This window comes from Rhinopithecus bieti, unplaced genomic scaffold (genome assembly GCF_001698545.2).
Source record: "Rhinopithecus bieti isolate Rb0 unplaced genomic scaffold, ASM169854v2 scaffold_3734, whole genome shotgun sequence".
NCBI classification, from domain to species: domain Eukaryota; kingdom Metazoa; phylum Chordata; class Mammalia; order Primates; family Cercopithecidae; genus Rhinopithecus; species Rhinopithecus bieti.
In genome coordinates this window covers 3159881-3177394 of record NW_016804423.1, presented here as the reverse complement: position 1 = coordinate 3177394, position 17514 = coordinate 3159881, and the positions used below count along the sequence as shown (strand labels likewise).

At 44.6% G+C, this 17514-nt stretch overlaps 1 protein-coding gene across 1 annotated transcript in view; it reads left to right on the top strand.

Annotated features, from left to right (window-relative positions):
* Positions 1–17514, top strand: part of COL4A1 (collagen type IV alpha 1 chain) — a 157318-nt gene that overhangs the window by 79380 nt on the left and 60424 nt on the right. The window contains 6 exon segments of the mRNA XM_017868194.1: positions 13980–14069; positions 14169–14213; positions 15365–15409; positions 15504–15566; positions 16064–16117; positions 16312–16338. Of these exon segments, the coding sequence (XP_017723683.1) occupies positions 13980–14069; positions 14169–14213; positions 15365–15409; positions 15504–15566; positions 16064–16117; positions 16312–16338 (324 nt within the window).

The following is a 17514-nucleotide window of genomic DNA, read 5'->3' as shown; positions in this document are numbered from 1 at the left end:
CCCCCTCCCGCCCCCGCCCCACCACTCCTCAGGGGCATCCTGAGCTTGATCGCTGGGTAAGTGTCAGCTCTGGAAGCGTGTGGGTGATTTTACTGCAGAAGCACATGACTTGGCAGGTGCTCCGCGGTGGTCCCGCCCAGCTGCGCTTCCTGAGTCCTGTAAGGCGTGTGTATGTCTCTGTGCGTGCCTTTCCCACCTGTCACCGTGCACCTCTTGCCCGGCCAGGGTGACGTTCAGATGGGCACCTGAGGACTGTGTGTGCAGGGAAGTGTAGCTCCACCCAGGAGGGCGTATTTAGGGACCATAGGGACCAGGAAGGGCTCTGGGATCAGTCCCTCCACAGCGTGGCTCCCTGGGTTCCCTGGAGACCCGCGACAGGGCTGCCTCCCTGTCCTTGCCTTATTTGTTATCCCGAAATTCTGGGCCTAACCCACGGCAGGATATTTATGTGGAATATCAAATAGCTGTTAAAAAGATGACCACTTTCCCTGTTTCTTCACACAAAGTGCTGATTCCCCCTGTGGAGGACCAAGGGTGGGCGCCTGTAGGGTTAGGATTCCCATGAGAGCTCAGAGTTTCCACCAAGTTGGCAATTGTATATTTGGGAGTCAAGGCAAGGCCATGTCAGGGTGTTTGGCTGACTGGCCCTCTCTTGCCAAAGAGAAATTGCCTCAGTGATGTGTCTGAGACCTCATACCCTGGGAGTGGGGAGTCAGGGCATGGGAACGAGGTTCCCCCAACCTGCCTCTTAGTGAAGCTTCTCTCTCTTTCTGTCTCTCCGTCTTTGTCTCTTCATTTCTCTCTCTATTTCTCTCTCTCTCTCTCTCTCTGATTCTGTGTGTGTGTGTGTGTGTGTGTGTATGTGTGTGTGTGTGTGTCTACTGTACCCATGCTTGGTCATCTATCCTCCAATGGATATAACTTTAAAAAAAATTCCATATACGTGGGAAAATATCACATGTTTATATACTCTACAATCTATTTTTATTAGAAAGTTTATACCTAATAATTTACAAACTATAACCCAATTGGTCTGTTTCCACATCTTAGTTTCTAGCCAAAGATCTCAATATTTTAGTCTATTGACATTAAGTAGTTAAGAAAAAAAGGCAGGAAATGATACTGTAAGCTTAATCTTTAAAACGTCTACACACTAGGCATAGTGAAAATGGCATTAAATAAGATCTTACTGATAGAAATTTTTAAATAATTGGGCCACACCTTGGATTAAAATATAGCTCCATATTATCTTTTGAAAACAGGCTTGCCAATTTTATGAATAGCATTGAGGTGAAGAGAGATTACCAGCTCAGGGAAGACCATTTTTAAGTATTTATGAAGTAGCTATTTATTGTCTTAATTATACACCAATATTTTGTATTGAGTTTGCAATTATATGCTTTTCTTACCTATTCAGTTTTAAAACCAAGATTTTAAGCAAAACACAAAAGAAAATACTTCAAGATGTTGGCTTAATTTCTTTGGGTAGACTGTATATGTTTTAAAGGAATTAATGGTGTTTACTTAAAAGATATTAAAATTCTGTTACTTATTAATTTAGATTGATCTCACTACTGCTTTTTCAAATTAATGAGGTTAGGCTAATAGTGGGTTTTGTAAAACCTCCAGCTCTGCCGAGATTACATTGTATTCTATGGGCAAAGTTGGTTTGTCAAGTTTTAACCTGGCAATTGTATATCTGGGAGTCAAGAGAACTGTTCTTATCTCTTAGATTCCAAGTATGATTAATGGAGTATTGAAATTATTGCAGCATCCTGGGGGAAAATGTTATCAGTGATAAGATACAGACAAGTAACTTGCTTGGGGGTAAGAAAGTAATCTGGGGATTTCAGACCTATGTATGTCATAGCTACTTACAGACTTACCATGGAGGAGTGTGGTGGCTTTACTAAGACCCAGGCTGACCTGACAGAATAAATGAATGTTCTCGGCTTGAACAGCATGAATTCCAGAGATATTTATTAAGGAAAAAACACAAAACCTTGAGTATAAGATAAAGGGGGGAGTTTCTTGAAACTGTCATCTTTTTAAAATACTCAAGAAATTCCAATTTTCTTGTGTCTGTCTTAGCCACAAAAACAGGAATGAGATACTTCCTAGGTCATGACTTGTGGGAACACTAGCAGTGTGTCCTTTTCATTCTCTTTTAAAACATTGTGTGGCTTCAGAGGACATGCAGCTGGCTTGTTGGACATAGAAATCGTGAGAATAAACACAAAATATTTATGTGTTTAAAAAGCAGTAAAGTCAGATCAGTTTCTTTCAGAACCATTTGTGCAGCATTTAACTGAATACTTGAGCACGTTTGATTTTTAAAATAATGCTGCCAGGTGAGCCAGGCAGGTGGACTCATCCCTGACTTACAGATGATGGTAAAGCTGATTTTCAGAGCGTCCCAGGGATTGGCGCTGGAGCCAGCACCGGAATCTTCTGGCTCCAGGCTTAGGTTCTTTGCCCATCCATGCAGTGACTGAAAAGAGAGCATGGAAAGCAGGGTGCCCAGAGCTCCAGGTGCTTACCTGGAGTGCAGGTGCTTGTTTTTGCAGTCGTTTGAAAATAGGGTTCCTAAATCTGTACCCTCTTATAGATTTATATCATTTTCTCGGGATCTTTCCTGATTCACTCATGAAAATATTTTTATTTATTTATTTTTTGAGATGGAGTCTTGCATTGTCGCCCAGGCTGGAGTGCAATGGCATGATCTCAGCTCACTGCAACCTCTGCCTCCTGGGTTCAAGTGATTCTCCTGTCTCACCCTCCTGAGTAGCTGAGATTACAGGCAAGTGCCACCACGCTGGGCTAATTTTTGTATTTTTAGTAGAGACGAGCTTTCACCATGTTGGCCAGGCTGGTCTTGAACTCCTGACCTCAGGTGATCCACCCGCCTTGGCCTCCCAAAGTGCTGGGATTACAGGCGTGAGCCACCGCACCCAGCCCAGTCATGAAAATATTAATTGAGTACTTACCCTGTGCCATCTGTTTGAGGTGCTGGGGGAGGGAACTAGAGGGAATGCCAGTCACTGCCTCATGGGTTCCAGCATCTCCTGGAGGTGCTCTGTGTGCGGCTGTGCACGCCCGGGCAGGGGAACCGCAGGGGCTACAGGACCACTCAGAGAATGGGGACCTGGGATGTCCCCTGGCAGGGCACCTGTAAAACCCATTTTTTATAAAGAATTATATCTAACATATGTTTAAGAAAAAAAATAAAGTTTTTTCTTAATTGCCAGTGAGCAATTATCTCAAGGTGTAAACCTGAAGACTGTCTTGCATGCTTTTGTATTATTAACTATAATTCCTTTTTTTTTTTTTTTTTTTTTTTGAGACGGAGTGTTGCTCTGTCGCCCAGGCTGGAGTGCAGTGGCGAGATCTCCGCTCACTGCAAGCTCCGCCTCCCGGGTTCATGCCATTCTCCTGCCTCAGCCTCCTGAGTAGCTGGGACTACAGGTGCCTGCCACCACGCCCGGCTAATTTTTTGTATTTTAGTAGAGACGGGGTTTCACCGTGTTAGCCAGGATGGTCTCGATCTCCTGACCTCGTGATCCGCCCGCCTCGGCCTCCCAAAGTGCTGGGGTTCCAGGCGTGAGCCACCGCGCCCGGCCTCTTAACTGTAGTTCTTAACTTCAGAGTATTTCATCTACGTTTTTCAAGTTTACTTTTATCACAGACCAAAAAAAAAAAAAAAATTCATCACCTACCTTGTGGTGTTTCCTGCCTTTTCTGTGTCCTCTTTTTGTTCCACATTGCTGCCCCACACCCACATACATTATTAAGTTCTAGTTAATAACATCCTCAGCTGTCTAAGTACTTAAGCACTAATTGGCATTTTTCAACATTTCTGTTAATGTAGAACACGTCTTTCGAACCCTCAGGGTCCTTGCTTTGGAGCTAATGAAAATAAAGCAAAGTGTCTTTATAAGAAAAAAAATTAGGTCAGGAGCGTTGGCTCATGCCTGTGATACCAGCACTTTGGGAGGCCGAGGCTGGCGGATCACCTGAGGTCAGGAGTTGGAGACCAGCCTGGCCATGATGGTGAAATTTCATATCTACTAAAAATACAAAAATTAGCCAGGCATGATGGTGCACATCTGTAATCCCAGCTACTTGGGAGGCCAAGGCACAAGAATCGCTTGAACCTGGGAGGCGGAGGTTACAATGAACCAAGATCATGCCGCTGCACTCCAGCCTGGGTGACAGAGTAAGACTCCATCTGAAAAACATAAATATATTTATTTATTTTTCTTATACAAACTCAGAAGAGAGCTAACCTCTTATTGATATTTTGTTATCAATTATTTATGTTCCTGTAATCATTCTTCTTCTCCCAAATCTTTAACTAAGTCATGACCTAGAACTGTGATAAATTTCATGGAACTTCAAAAAAAAAGACAGTTGTGCGCGTGAGCAGAGGTGTAATTTCATGTGCAGACTCTCAGCAATCCTAAGTGTGATCATTCCTGCGATGGCCGGAGCTCAAGTTGGAAGCATTCATTTATGCCGTGTCCATTTCTAGCTCTTTGAGGATAGTATTTTGTATATATATATGTATATCTATGTTTTAATGGAGTAAGTAAAACCAAAACCAAAAGCCAACCAAAGTGTTGGCCTTGGTGACTGGGCAGTTTAGCCCCTGCCCTGGATTAGGGCTCTCTTGAGGGACATTCCTCATTTGGCTTCGCAACTCTTGGCAGGTCAGTACCAAGCCTCTAAAGTCTACATGGAGGCTGCCTCTTGGTTGGTGTGTCCTGACATCCTTGGGATGTCACCAAGGCAGGAACTCCCAGAGAGCTCTGTGCAACTTATTTGAAGGATGATTTTGCTGCCACTGGGCTTTTTCTAGCTTTGTCATATTAGATAAAGGCCTCCTGCTGTGCCAACACCTAGCTTCAGTGGCTGATTTTAGCCCCTGATTGCTGCAGTGTGCAACATGCACAACCATCCATACCGTCCATAACTGCAGCAAGTGAGGTTCCAAACCTGTAGCGTAACACTTGTTTTCTGTACTGTTTTTCTCGTTTTAAAGATATTTTAAAAAATATATATTTGAGAAACAGAATGTTAGGTAATAGGTTTAGGTAGAGGCGTCTGTGATTTTGGTTTTAATGAGTGTTCATGTTGATAGGTTAAGCAAAGGAGAGAATGTTATTATCTTTTTTGGGAGCCAAAAAACTGGATAGATTTTATTTTTCTTTTAGAATTGGCAAAACTCAGGAGAATGGACTGAATTACCTTAATGCCTAAGTTTTCTATAAACTTGTAGTGGAAGAAGACCAAAGAAGAACCTTTAAATAAGTTTTACTGGCAGTGGGATGTTTAGTAGTGGTTTCTTAGAGATTCCCCTGTGATCACATTTGTATCTACTTTATGCATGTTTTGTAGAATTTAATTTTTTCAGTATTTTCTATTTCCATACAGTTACTTTAAAAATTGAATTTGCTATTTTTTTCTGTATTGTCATTAGATTCAAATACTCTCCCAATTTATAAAATGGATGTGAAAATGCTTTCTAGAAAATATCCATCATTCTCATTATTTATAGGCTGACTGCATTTACCTGTAATGCAGTAGCCTCAATATTCAGGTTACTAGTTTTTATATTTAATTTTAATTAAATTTTGAATCTTAATAAAAAATATTTACCATAGAGTTTTTAGGCCATATCAAAGTGGTTTCTCTCACTCTGCCCACAGCATGTGTTCACTGGCCCTGAATATTTAATATTTTTATAGTAATGTATTACTACAATGAAAATTTAAGGAAAAGGCTTAATACTTTAAGGTCCACTAGGGAGTTTTAGGTCATTTGGGGGAAAATGTATGGTCCCAGAGCTCCCTCTAGTGGCCAGCAGCTGCAGCCCACGGAGGCTCCTCACCCAAGACTTGATTCAGGCCACTGGCTCTTCCCCTGGTCTTATCACCGGCTGGATCCACCGGCTGGATCCACCGGCTGGGTTTTCTCCAGATCATTCGGTGTCTGAGTACTTCTTCAACAAGGGGATGCTTGGCTGAGATCTCATGGGTGTGTCTGAGGTGCCAGGGCCCACCGGGGAGGGTGTGAATGTGCCTGTTTCAGATTGAGGCAGCGCTCTCCAGTGTGCTGAGGGGTGCCAGGGCCCTGGGGTGCTGCTGTGTGGGTCGCAGGTGCCTGGAGGTGGATGAAGGGTGGGTGTCTATGGACGCCCCGGCCCTTCACATGGGCATTTGAATGTGTTGTTGATGGAGCCCAGAGCCAGGAAAATACAAGGGTTTCCAGTGAGCGCACTGTGTCCTGGTGTGGTTTGATGGGAAAACAGAATTAAGCTATTGATGAAAGACGTGCTGCCTGAGCGCAGATACGCATAGAATCTGACTGGGCAGGTTCACAAGCCTTTGGAAAAGATCATCATCATATTTTCTCCCTCTCCAACGTGGAAATCTGACTGCTTTGGGGGAGTGACTTAACATGGTTCTGCTTAACAATATTTGAAATGGAGTACTGCCTTGGAGCAAGAGTTAATGAGAGCGTTTAGGACTGTTTTTTTCTGAAGAAGATAAGAAACCTACTATTGAAGATAATAGTTGCCTCTGGAGGCCTTTGCTGCTGCTCACAGCTGAGCTGTGGGCTTCCGTGAGTGAGTCTCGACTTTCATCACGGACAAATGTCTGGAACTTTGCTAAGATGTAAGGACCTTTGGAAATTTTTAAGATTTTTTTTGGCTGCCAGTAATTCATCAGCACTCAGTTCTCCTAGAGTGTTTTTACTGGTTCGGGGACGTCAGATGGTTTGTTTGCTTTTGGATGGCTTTCGGGGAAGTTTTAAATTGTTTATAAGAAGACCACACTGAGGGCTCCCTGGAGTTATTCTTGTGTTGAGTGATAGTTCTTTAGAAAGCATTTTGTGAAGGACTCTCTTAAATTTTTTTTCTTTCAAGCTGATGTGCAAAGTGGATTTTCATGGATCAGAAAATGTCTATGGTTTTATTTCTTTGTGAATATGGATCTATCAGAAATATTCACCATGCATCTCCTTGGTAACCATCGCCTTCTAGCTTTGGATGACATGTGACTTGAGTGTTCAGCTCTGTCAGTCAACTTCATAGTGAATGTTAAAATTCATATTAGAATACTTGAGCCTAGAGTTGTGCCAGAATTCATCATGGCCTTAGATAATGTTTCAACATCAGGATTTGTCCAACAGAAATCTCTCCTTGAGCATGGACTCCTGGAGACAGTTCTGCGTTCACTGCTGTAGCTGCAGGCAGGCATTTGCTGAACACAAGGTGGACCTTCTCCATCACATGGACCTTGTCATGAGGGCTTCGGATTTTCCACTCAAGAATCCTGGGGCCAGAAGTCCAGTATAAAAGTTACAGTCCAGGCTTGGCCATATGGAAGAAGGCATTTTCACTTCTAGTTTATCCCAGTCCTCAGACCCTAGCCACTGTTCTTTTGGCCAGGAGGCTCCAGCACTGAGTTCTCTCCCATTCTTCACACAAACTTGCTCATCTCCATCATCGGCAGCCTTGGGAGTACTCAGAACAACGCTAATGATGGTCAGAAGGAGGACAGTGGAGGCCCATGAAATGAGGAACTTGCCCAAATAACCCCACATGCTTTTGAAGAGGACGAGTCCAGAAGTCTCCTAGAAATAGGACAGCTCTCATGGTATCTGAAGGTCATGGATTTTGAAAGATCAAAATTCAAAACAAAATTTTGAATTTTGATCTTTTCCTGGGCTAACGTCGTGCGATAGCAACTCTCGCAATGCCAGTCAGGGGCCGCAAGCCGTTCTGGTTTTCGCTTTTGATACAGAATTCAATAAATTACAAAAGATATAAACACTTTATTATAAAACAGGCTTTGTGTTAGACAGTTTTGCCCAACGTAGGCCAGTGTAAGTTTTCTGAGCATGTTTAAGGATGGCTAGGCTAAGCTACAATGTTAGGTAGGTCAGGTGTATTAAATGTGTTTTGACTTAAAATATTTTCTATTGGGCTGGGTGCAGTAGCTCATGCCTGTAATTCCAGCACTTTAGGAGTAAAAGGCGGGCAGATCACGTGAGGTTAGGAGTTCAAGACCAGCCTGGCCAACACGGCAAAAGCCCGTCTCTACTAAAAATGCAAACATTAGTGGGGCATGGTGGCACAGTACTGTAATAGAGCTGCTGGGGAGGCTGAGGTTGCAGTGAGTCAAGATAGTACCACTGCAATCCAGCCTCAGTGACAGAGTGAGATCCTATATATACTATATATAATATATAGTATGCATAATATATAGTGTACATAATACATAGTATAATATATAATATATGTAACATATATTACATATTATATATATATATTTTTTGAGACAGGATCTCAACTTACAATGGTCTTATTGGGACGTACCGCATCGTAAGCTGAGGTGCATCTGTATGCGCTGCTCAAGCTCTTGCGTATACCCACATAGTTGATGGAGGGCCACTGCACACATTTCCTGATATTCACTGTCTCAAGCTAGACGTCTGGGCTGGAGGGAGAAGTAAGAGTTTCGGGAAGAAGATACGGATTTGCAGTCACACTTTTTATGTGTGATTGGTTTAATCTTTGCTGCTTTAATGTTAAATATTTAGATGCAAGAAATAACAGTAATGATAACGCTGCTAAGTGCAACAATCCACATTGTTAAATTTCATTCACATACTTCTAATGAACACATATACATCTTTTTAAGAGTTCTGCTGTGTGTCTCATAGAGCAAAGGAGAGTGCGCACTCACGCCTTCCTCTTAGGGAAAGCAGACCTCTAGGGGACCTCCTTGCATCCTGTCCCCCCTCGCACTGCGGTGGCAGTATTCCTGCCCTCATGTCAAGCCTCATGGCGTTGGGGGAGCTCCCAACGGGGCCTCGCCACTGAGTTTTCCATGACCCCGCGGCACCGACCGCAGCCTTCCCACCCCTTTCCCAGCGGCGGCATCCAGGAAATGGTCCTGCAGATGTCTCTTCTGATGGTGGTTGGGCTCAAGGAATTGGCCTTGTGGAATTTCTGAAAGAGTTCCGCAGTCACCCGCTGACTGTGACCCATCCTTGCCATCATTTCCTTTTCACTGGATACTTGGTGAGCTCTGGCTTCGAATGTGAGGGCTTTGATTCGCTGAATGATTTGCAGTCTTGCTCGTAAATGAAAATCTCGAGGCACTCGATGACAGAAAGCAGCAGCAGAGCCAGCGTGGTCCCGAACGCAGCTTGCCCTGCGCCTCTCAGCCACTGCTGCGGACTCCGGCCAGTCTGTAATGGTGCCCAGAATGCTTAGACTGCAAAGGTGCTGGGGGCCGTGTCCTGCCCGGTAACCTTTGACTACCTCTTAAAGTTTTTAAGACTCATGTGTGGAATCCTGCCTCATGCTGAGCGTCATGTAATGCAATTGGCTAGTTCAGCATCCCATGACATTGTATTGAATTCAAACACTATGAACGAATAAAACAATTTCATTGCCTGTGAAGAAATTACAGGGTCGAGGTGGAGAAGGAATTGCAGTCTCCCTGGCGAGCATTGCTTGTTTCCCGTGATTGCACCCAGCACATGGAGGCTGCCATACCCAGTGCACTCAGTGCTTAGTACCAGACCCGGTATCCACACTCAGTCCGTGCGTAGAGAAAGCCCCAGAGTGCTGGCAGTATCTCTGTGTGTGCTTCAGTCCAGTGTAAAGATCCATGATCCTAATATTTCAGATTGGAAAAATCCATTAAAATTTTGATTTAAAGATACGGATTCCATGTCGGCCTCTGAAACAGACGTCATAGGGCCTTTGACAGTAAGAATTTTGATGACTGCTTATTCTAGGTATATTTTGTGTTAAACTCAGTTTTTGTTGTTGGTAATTATATTTTCCTCCCACATTTAGAAACTTCATGCTATTTCAACTTCAGCTGTCCTGGGTACTTGATTTGTATTTGAATTTCTGACTTAGCTGTGATGGAAGCTTATTTGAGTGTTTGATTTCCTGAATCATGAACTTGTTTCTACAAGCCTTGGAAGAGGAAGGGAAAGAATTGGGTATTATAAAATGACTTTCTCTCCACGCATTTTAAGGACTTTTAAAAAGTATATGTTTGCTTTAGGTAATGCATTAAGCAAGAATTTTAAGTAGCTCCATGCCTGAAACCCTATTTCATGCCTCATTTAGAATGCCTAATTTTGGTGCCAAGATTATTCTCCATGTTGTATTCTTTCATCTTTGTAGACAATGGCACTTTGTTCTCCCTCCACAAATTCTGAATTTCATCATTTGAGGACACAGCAGTAATCATCTCCAGTTTTGGTATAGAATTTTCCACTTCTGATCAGTGCCCTACATCGCACTGATGTTCAGCAATGAGAGCACAAAGTTCAGCTGCATGAAAACTTTCTGTGTAGTATTTTTCAAGTTTCTTGTTTGTTTCTTCCACTTTGAATAGTCATTGCTGTGACAGACCATGGTTGTGGTTTTCATTTTGGCCTGACATGAAGTCTGTGGCCGCCACGGAGTTTTGGACCTTGCCCTGAGCACACCATGGGAAACAGATGATCGAGGGCCCTGTTGCTCCCTGACTCTAACTGCTCGCATTCTACCTAAAGCTCCAGTGGAAGGGGGGTCACGGTGGCCGTGGTGGTAGCATTGCTAGTTGCAGCTGCAAAGTCTGGCTTGGACACTGCTAGCTCCAATAACCTTTGCACAACATGTCCAGCTCTTTGCTCTTCTTATAATCCTGGTGGAAGTGTGCTAAAAGCTTGGAGGAATAATTTGGCCCCATACTGCATGCTGGTCGCCAGCTAACTGTATAGCTGTTTAAGTGCTTATCCTGTCTGTTTGCTCTGCTCTGGTTCCCATAATAACCTTGGACAGGGTACAGAGTGTTAGATTATTCATGTGCACTTTTATCTGGACAAAAGATTAAGAACATTAAAAAAATATGTGGGGAATGGCAAGAACCATGTCCATGGAGGAGTCACTTCCTTCTTAGCTCCTTCATTTCAAAGCTCTGGGGATACACAGATTGCTTAAGCTTTCTGGTGACATTTGGGAAAGAATGTGTTCTTGCGGTAAAAGCAAGGCCTGGGAATTTGGGTTTCTGTGTTCTGTTCCCAGCAGCATGAAGGGTCACCCAGTGACATATGACAAGTCAGTTAAGCGTCGGAATCTTAATTTCCCTATCTGTGAAATGGACATAAAAGGGTGGGTACCTTGGGCTAACATTAAGTTGGTGAATTGTTTGATGTTCTGCTGGGAACCGGCTTGCTCTAGTGACCCAGAAAAAACAGGGACTGTGGTGGAGGCTGACCTCATTTCTATTTCTGGCTGTAGTGCTGACTCAGTGAGAAACTTGTAGAAATCAGTTCATCTGGCTCTGGTCCTCAGTGCATTCCATGCTTAAATTGAGAATTATAAAATCTTATCGTCGCTGGTCTCATGGCGATACTGCCAATATTCATTAAGTTCTAAAAATACTCCACCAAATGTATTAGAAAGCTTCTACATGGACATGCCCTTCTCACGTCCTTCCTGTCTGATACCGGGTGATTCGGGGCTACACAACTCGGGATTTATTTATTTATTTTAGCCGCTGTTTGGAGTTCCATCCTATTCTGGTTTGAGCAGGCTTTTCCTACATCCAAAAACCGGGTCCCCCAGATTGGTGACCTTGTACGCCGTAACTCCTTACAGCAGGACTTTCTGCCGTTGTGTCCCGGGGCCGTCACTGCAGGGTGTATTTAAGGAGCTCTTCATTTGAACAAGTCCTGGTCTGGGAATGTTTTTCTTTGCTCACTGTAACAGGCCCCAGGGAGAAGGAGCCAGCCTTCCCTGTCAAACCCTGGGCTCAGGGCCCTCGTGGGGCCACGTCTGCTCTTCTGGCCGATTCCCCAGATGCTGCTGGCCTGAGGGGCAGTGCCACACTATGAGTCCTGAGGTTCTTTAATCCGCTCACTCTTTGATTCGGTTCTCTAGGGTTTGGAACAATCTATCCCATATTTATCCACATACTGTGGCTAGACTCCTGACGTATCCTTTCAGTGAGCACACAGCTCTGTGCAGGCGTGGCGGTGAGTCCCAGGTTCGTAACCTCCTCTCTGCGTTTGTAAAAATGGAGCAGGCAGTTAATTCACCAGTAAGTGCCAGGACTGGCTGAGTGGTTTGGAAAGAAGGACGACTTTGGGTGTTTATGTTATGTGACGTAGAGCTTGTCAGTTGATTTTTACTTTCAACGAATGCAACTTTGAGAAAGGCACTGAACACTAAGTAATCCTGCCTATGATCTCCAAAGTGCCTTCCTTCTGTTTTTAAATCAGCTAACAATCGTCACTGAATCTACCCAATTCCTATGGTAAGACTGCATTAAAGTCCATGTACTGTAAATAGGTTTTCTTGATTTCTTATCATGGTTATGGGTTTGTTGTTGTTGTTGTTGTTGTTTTGAGACAGAGTGTGACTCTGTCTCCCTGGCTGGAGTACAGTGGCACGATCTTGGCTCACTGCAACCTCTGCCTCCCAGGTTCAAGTGGTTCTCCAGCCTCAGTCTCCTGAGTAACTGAGATTACAGGCATGTGCCACTACACCCAACTAATTTTTGCATTTTTTAGTAGAGACAGGGTTTTTCCATGTTGACCAGGCTGGTCTTGAACTCCTGACATCTGGTGATCCGCCTGCCTCGATCTCCCAAAGTGCTGGGATTACAGGCGTGAGCCACCGCACCCAGCCCAAAAAACACTCTTGAAAGACATTCTCATTAAAGCCCACCATCCCCCCATGATGGCCCAGGGGAGGCTCAGCATCTTGCGTGAGGTTCACACTGCGGACTCTGCCCACCCTCATATCCTAATGCTCTCTAAAGAGGAAGACGTCTTGGAGGATCCATCACAAAATCTCAGCACTGAGACTGTAGCTAACAGGAGGGTTCCAATGATTGAGTGAAATTATAACCAGTTCAGTGAAAAATGCCTCACTATTTATTATTTTATTTACCCAAGAAATTATTTGGCATTTAGTATATAGAAAGGATTGTGCCAGGAATGAGATAGAAATTATTTTCTGTCCTCAAGAGTTTGAAACACAGTAAAGCAGAGCCGCCTGAAGTAGTCGTTGCTGTCTGTTTCCAGACACTCACCGTGGACTTGCGCAAGGCTGGATGATACTTAGATTTATTATGGGAAGTGGCTCATAGGATTATGGAGGCTGAGGAGTTCCATGATCTGCCACCTGCAAACTTGGAAACTCGGGGACTCCTGAAGTGTAACTCGGTCCAAGGCCAGCGGCTTGAGAGCCCAAGGGGCTAGTGGTACAAGTCCCTGAATCCGAAGGCCAGAGAACCCAGAGTTCTGATGTCCAAGGGCCGGAGGAGATGGGTGTCCCAGCTCCAGAAGAGAGAGAATTGGCCTCTCTTCTACCTTTTTGTTCTATCCGGGACCCAGCTAACAATGGCACCTGCTCACCTTGGGTGAGGGCACGTCTTCCTTACTGTCCATTGTTTCAAATGCCAATCTCTTCCAGAAACACACCCTCAAAAACACACCCAGAAGTCATGCTTTACCAGCTATCTGGGTATCCTGTGACCCAGTCAACTTGGCACTGAAAATTAGCCATCACAGACCAGGCATGGTAGCCCATGCCTGTGATCCCAGCACTTTTGGAGGCTGAGGAGGGTGGATCACCTGACATCAGAAGTTTGAGACCAGCCTGGCCAACATGGTGAAACCCTGCCTCTACTAAAAATACAAAAATTAGCCGGCGTGGTGGCACACACCTGTAATCCTAGCTACCCAGGAGGCTGAGGCAGGAGAATCCCTTGAACTCGGGCAGTGGACGTTGCAGTGAGCAGAGATCGTGCCACTGCATTCCAGCCTGGGCAACAAGTGAGACTACATCTCAAAAAAAAAAAAAAAAAAAAAAAAAGCCATCACAGTTGGTCAGCGATTCCTTCCTCTGTTTCTTTACTGCTGCCTTTTGCCTGACTTATGTTCCTCTTCTATAGGGCGAAAGAGGCCTCCCAGGGTTACAAGGTGTCATTGGGTTTCCTGGAATGCAAGGACCTGAGGGGCCGCAGGGACCACCAGGACAAAAGGTAAGCAGGGCTGTGGGATTGGGGGTGGGTGGATGTAAGATTGCCTGCATTCTTGAGATAACGGTGATCAATGACAATGGCATTTCTATTCTGTTCCAGGGTGATACTGGAGAACCAGGACTACCTGGAACAAAAGGGACAAGAGTGAGTACAGTTGCCACTCACAATCGATGATTCCACGCGTGGGACAGGCCCGCTCCCAGAGTCGGGCACCTTTCCCCTCCTTTCTCCGAGCCCTCGTCCTCCGTCTCCTCTCCCAGCTCACACAGCACGGGCAGGCAGGTGCGAGGCAGGCAGTGTGGAGCAGTCCATGATTCCCTGAGCCCCAGGCCTTCCCACGGGGCCTGTGAACAGGCTGAGCTCCTTAGTCCTTGGTTCTGCAAACTTGTTTTCCCCCATTTTTTCTTCTTCAGGAATCTCTTCTGGGCATATTTTAATTTGGGGGAAGGTGCGATTGATGATGTGTCCACAGTCATTAGACAGAGATGACTTCGTTTAATGGAAAAGTCGTGGTATTTTCAGAGCCAGCCTTGCTCTTCCTCCTCTCTACCTCTTGGTAAAGGTGAAATGGGAGCAGAGTTATTTTGTGCATGGGCAGCCTTATGTTTGAAGGGATCAGCAGTCAGCTTTTTAAAAACTTATTTTTTTTTATTTCAATAGTTTTTTTTGGTACAGGTGGTTTTTGATTGCATGGATGTTATTTCGTGGTGGTTTCTGAGGTTTTAGTGCACCTGTCATCCAAGCAGTGTACACTCTACCTGTTACGTAGTTTTTTATCCCTCACCCCCTTCCAGCCTTCCCCTCACCTGAGTCTGGAAGTCCATTGTATTACTCTTATGCCTTTACATCCTTGTAGCTTAGCTGCCACTTATCATACAGTGTTTGGTTTCCCATTCCTGGGTTACTTCACTTAGAGTAATGGCCTCTAGCTCCATTCAAGTTGCTGCAAAAGACATCATTTTGTTCCTTGTTGTGGCTGAGTAGTGTTCCATGGTACGTGGATTCTACCTTTTCACTATCCACTCATTGGGTGGTAGGTACTTAGGCTGGTTCCACATCTTTGCAGTTGCGAATGGCAGTAGTGTGCTTTGGGTGTAGCATTGCTCCATAAGCCTGGGCGATCTGCCCTGGCCTGTGCCCTCCACTGCCTCTTGTGCAGAATGCACTGTCTGCTTTGTGTGTGTGTGTTCCAGACACCAAAAACGAGGGCACAACTCCATTACCCAGGTGGATGCAGTAGGAGGAAGTGAGGCTTCCGGCTTTTCACTGACATGCTTTTACTTCCGCCCTCACAGGGACCCCCGGGAGCATCTGGCTACCCTGGAAACCCAGGACTTCCCGTATGTATAGAAAATGCACTCTACTTCTTTTAGGAAATATTTTTCCGTCAGGTGATTTTCTGTTTGGGTTACATTTTCACTTTCTTAATTGCAGGGTATTCCTGGCCAAGACGGCCCACCAGGCCCCCCAGGTATTCCAGGATGCAATGGCACAAAGGTAAATCCAGAACCGAGACCCTCCTTTTCGTGTGTATTTATGTAATTTTGCACATTAAGGAGTCAGGTAGTGTGACTCTGTTAATAGAGTTTTATTTGCCACAATTGGAAAGTTACTTGTCTTAAAATTTGCTTTATTTGGTAAGGAAATACAATTTTCCCATATTTAGTGTATCAGAAAGATGTAATTGTTCCTTTCTTTTTTGTAGACTTTTATACTAAAATTTCATTTAAGCATGAAAGTTATTACCGGTAATCATTTACCACATCGCGTAAGAAAATGCCATTCTGGGCCTTTGTCCCTATTAATGATACTATCAAGTCTATTTCTTCTTTCATAAAGTGGTACCCAGCAGCAGAGCTTGTGACAAACTGTTTTTAGGAAATGATTTTAACCAACAAGTGAAGGGTAGGGCAGAGTAACTAACTCATGCGGTGTCAGGGCTGATGTGTCTGCCACACACACTGTGTATGAATGACGCTCTGCTGTCTTCCCAGGGAGAGAGAGGGCCGCTCGGGCCTCCTGGCTTGCCTGGTTTTGCTGGAAATCCCGTGAGTAGAGTTTATTTAGGGCAGAACCTCTTTCTTTTAGTTACAACTTCTCTCTTCTCATTCCATTTCCTTTTCTTTCTTTCTTTGCTTATGTTTTAATAACTTATATTTTACATATAATATTATATAATAACAATTTTAATGCTAATGGCATTTTGAGAAAAACAAAACTAACACCAAAACTTTCCTTTTAGGGACCACCAGGGTTACCAGGAATGAAGGTACATTTTATTTTGTTTTGCTTTATTGGATTCATTACAGGGAATCTGTTTAAAACAAGTGCCATTTTCTTTAAACCACTTTGGCTGATCGATTGCTTCTGAACACATTTCCCTAAACTCTGTTACATTAAAAGACTGTATAAGTAATACACAAACTCAGATTTTAGACTCTAATGTTCAGACACTTAAGTGTCTTAATGGGGAGTTAGCAGTGGAAGGAGGCCTGGTGTGGTGGCGAAGACTCACTTCGCCCAAACCGGGGAGGGCAGATGGGAGAATGGAGCTCCCTGGGTGCCTCTCAGACTTGCCAGGAGGGAACCTGGGACAGCTTTTCCCAGGTGAGGTGTTGCTGTCTTGGGGCTTGGCTGCTGGCATCAGCCCGACCTCCGAAGGTGCAGTCCTGTAATGTGTGGGCTGTGCTTGGGCACAGGGTGGGGACCTCGGGTATCTGGGGGTTGGGAGAAGTCCTGTCCAAGGGAGGCTTGTAGGTCTCAGCAGTTGCAGTAGAGATAACCGCTTACCTGGATGAGGCTGAGAGTCCCTGTGCGCCTGTGATTCAGAACACGTAGGAAATAGATCCTCATAATAGCCCTGTGTGTTAGCGTGCTCCAGAGACACAGAACCAGTGGCCTATGTGTGTGTAGCCAGAGAGAGGAGAAACGGCCTCTAAAGCATTGGTACTCATGACTGTGGGGGCCGGCAAGCTCAAAACCTGCAGGGTGAGTGGGCAGGCTGGACACCAGGGAAGGGGTGGAGTTGTAGTCTTGAGTCCGAAGGCGGTGTGTGGGCAGAATTCCTTCTTCCTCCAGGGAGGTCAGTCTTTTATCCTGTAAGGCCTTCAACTGATGGGATGAGGCCCACCAGCATTATGGAGGGCCATTTGCCTTATTCAGAGTCTACTGATTTAAGTGTCAATCTCATTTTAAAAATCCCTTCACAGAAACATCTGGACTGGTGTTTAACCCAATAATGTGGCCTGGCCAAGCTGACAGATAAAATTTACCATTACACCCTGCTGTTATAAAAGTATTCGTCCTAGGCCTTTTCTCAAAAGAGAATTCTTGTTTTGTGAGAAGAGCCCGTGGTCACACAGTAGTCTTTTAACTAGAGACAGGGGCCCTTGTCTAGAGTTGGGGATGGTCCTGTGCACGGTGTTGCAGACCCCTTTGTTTAGCT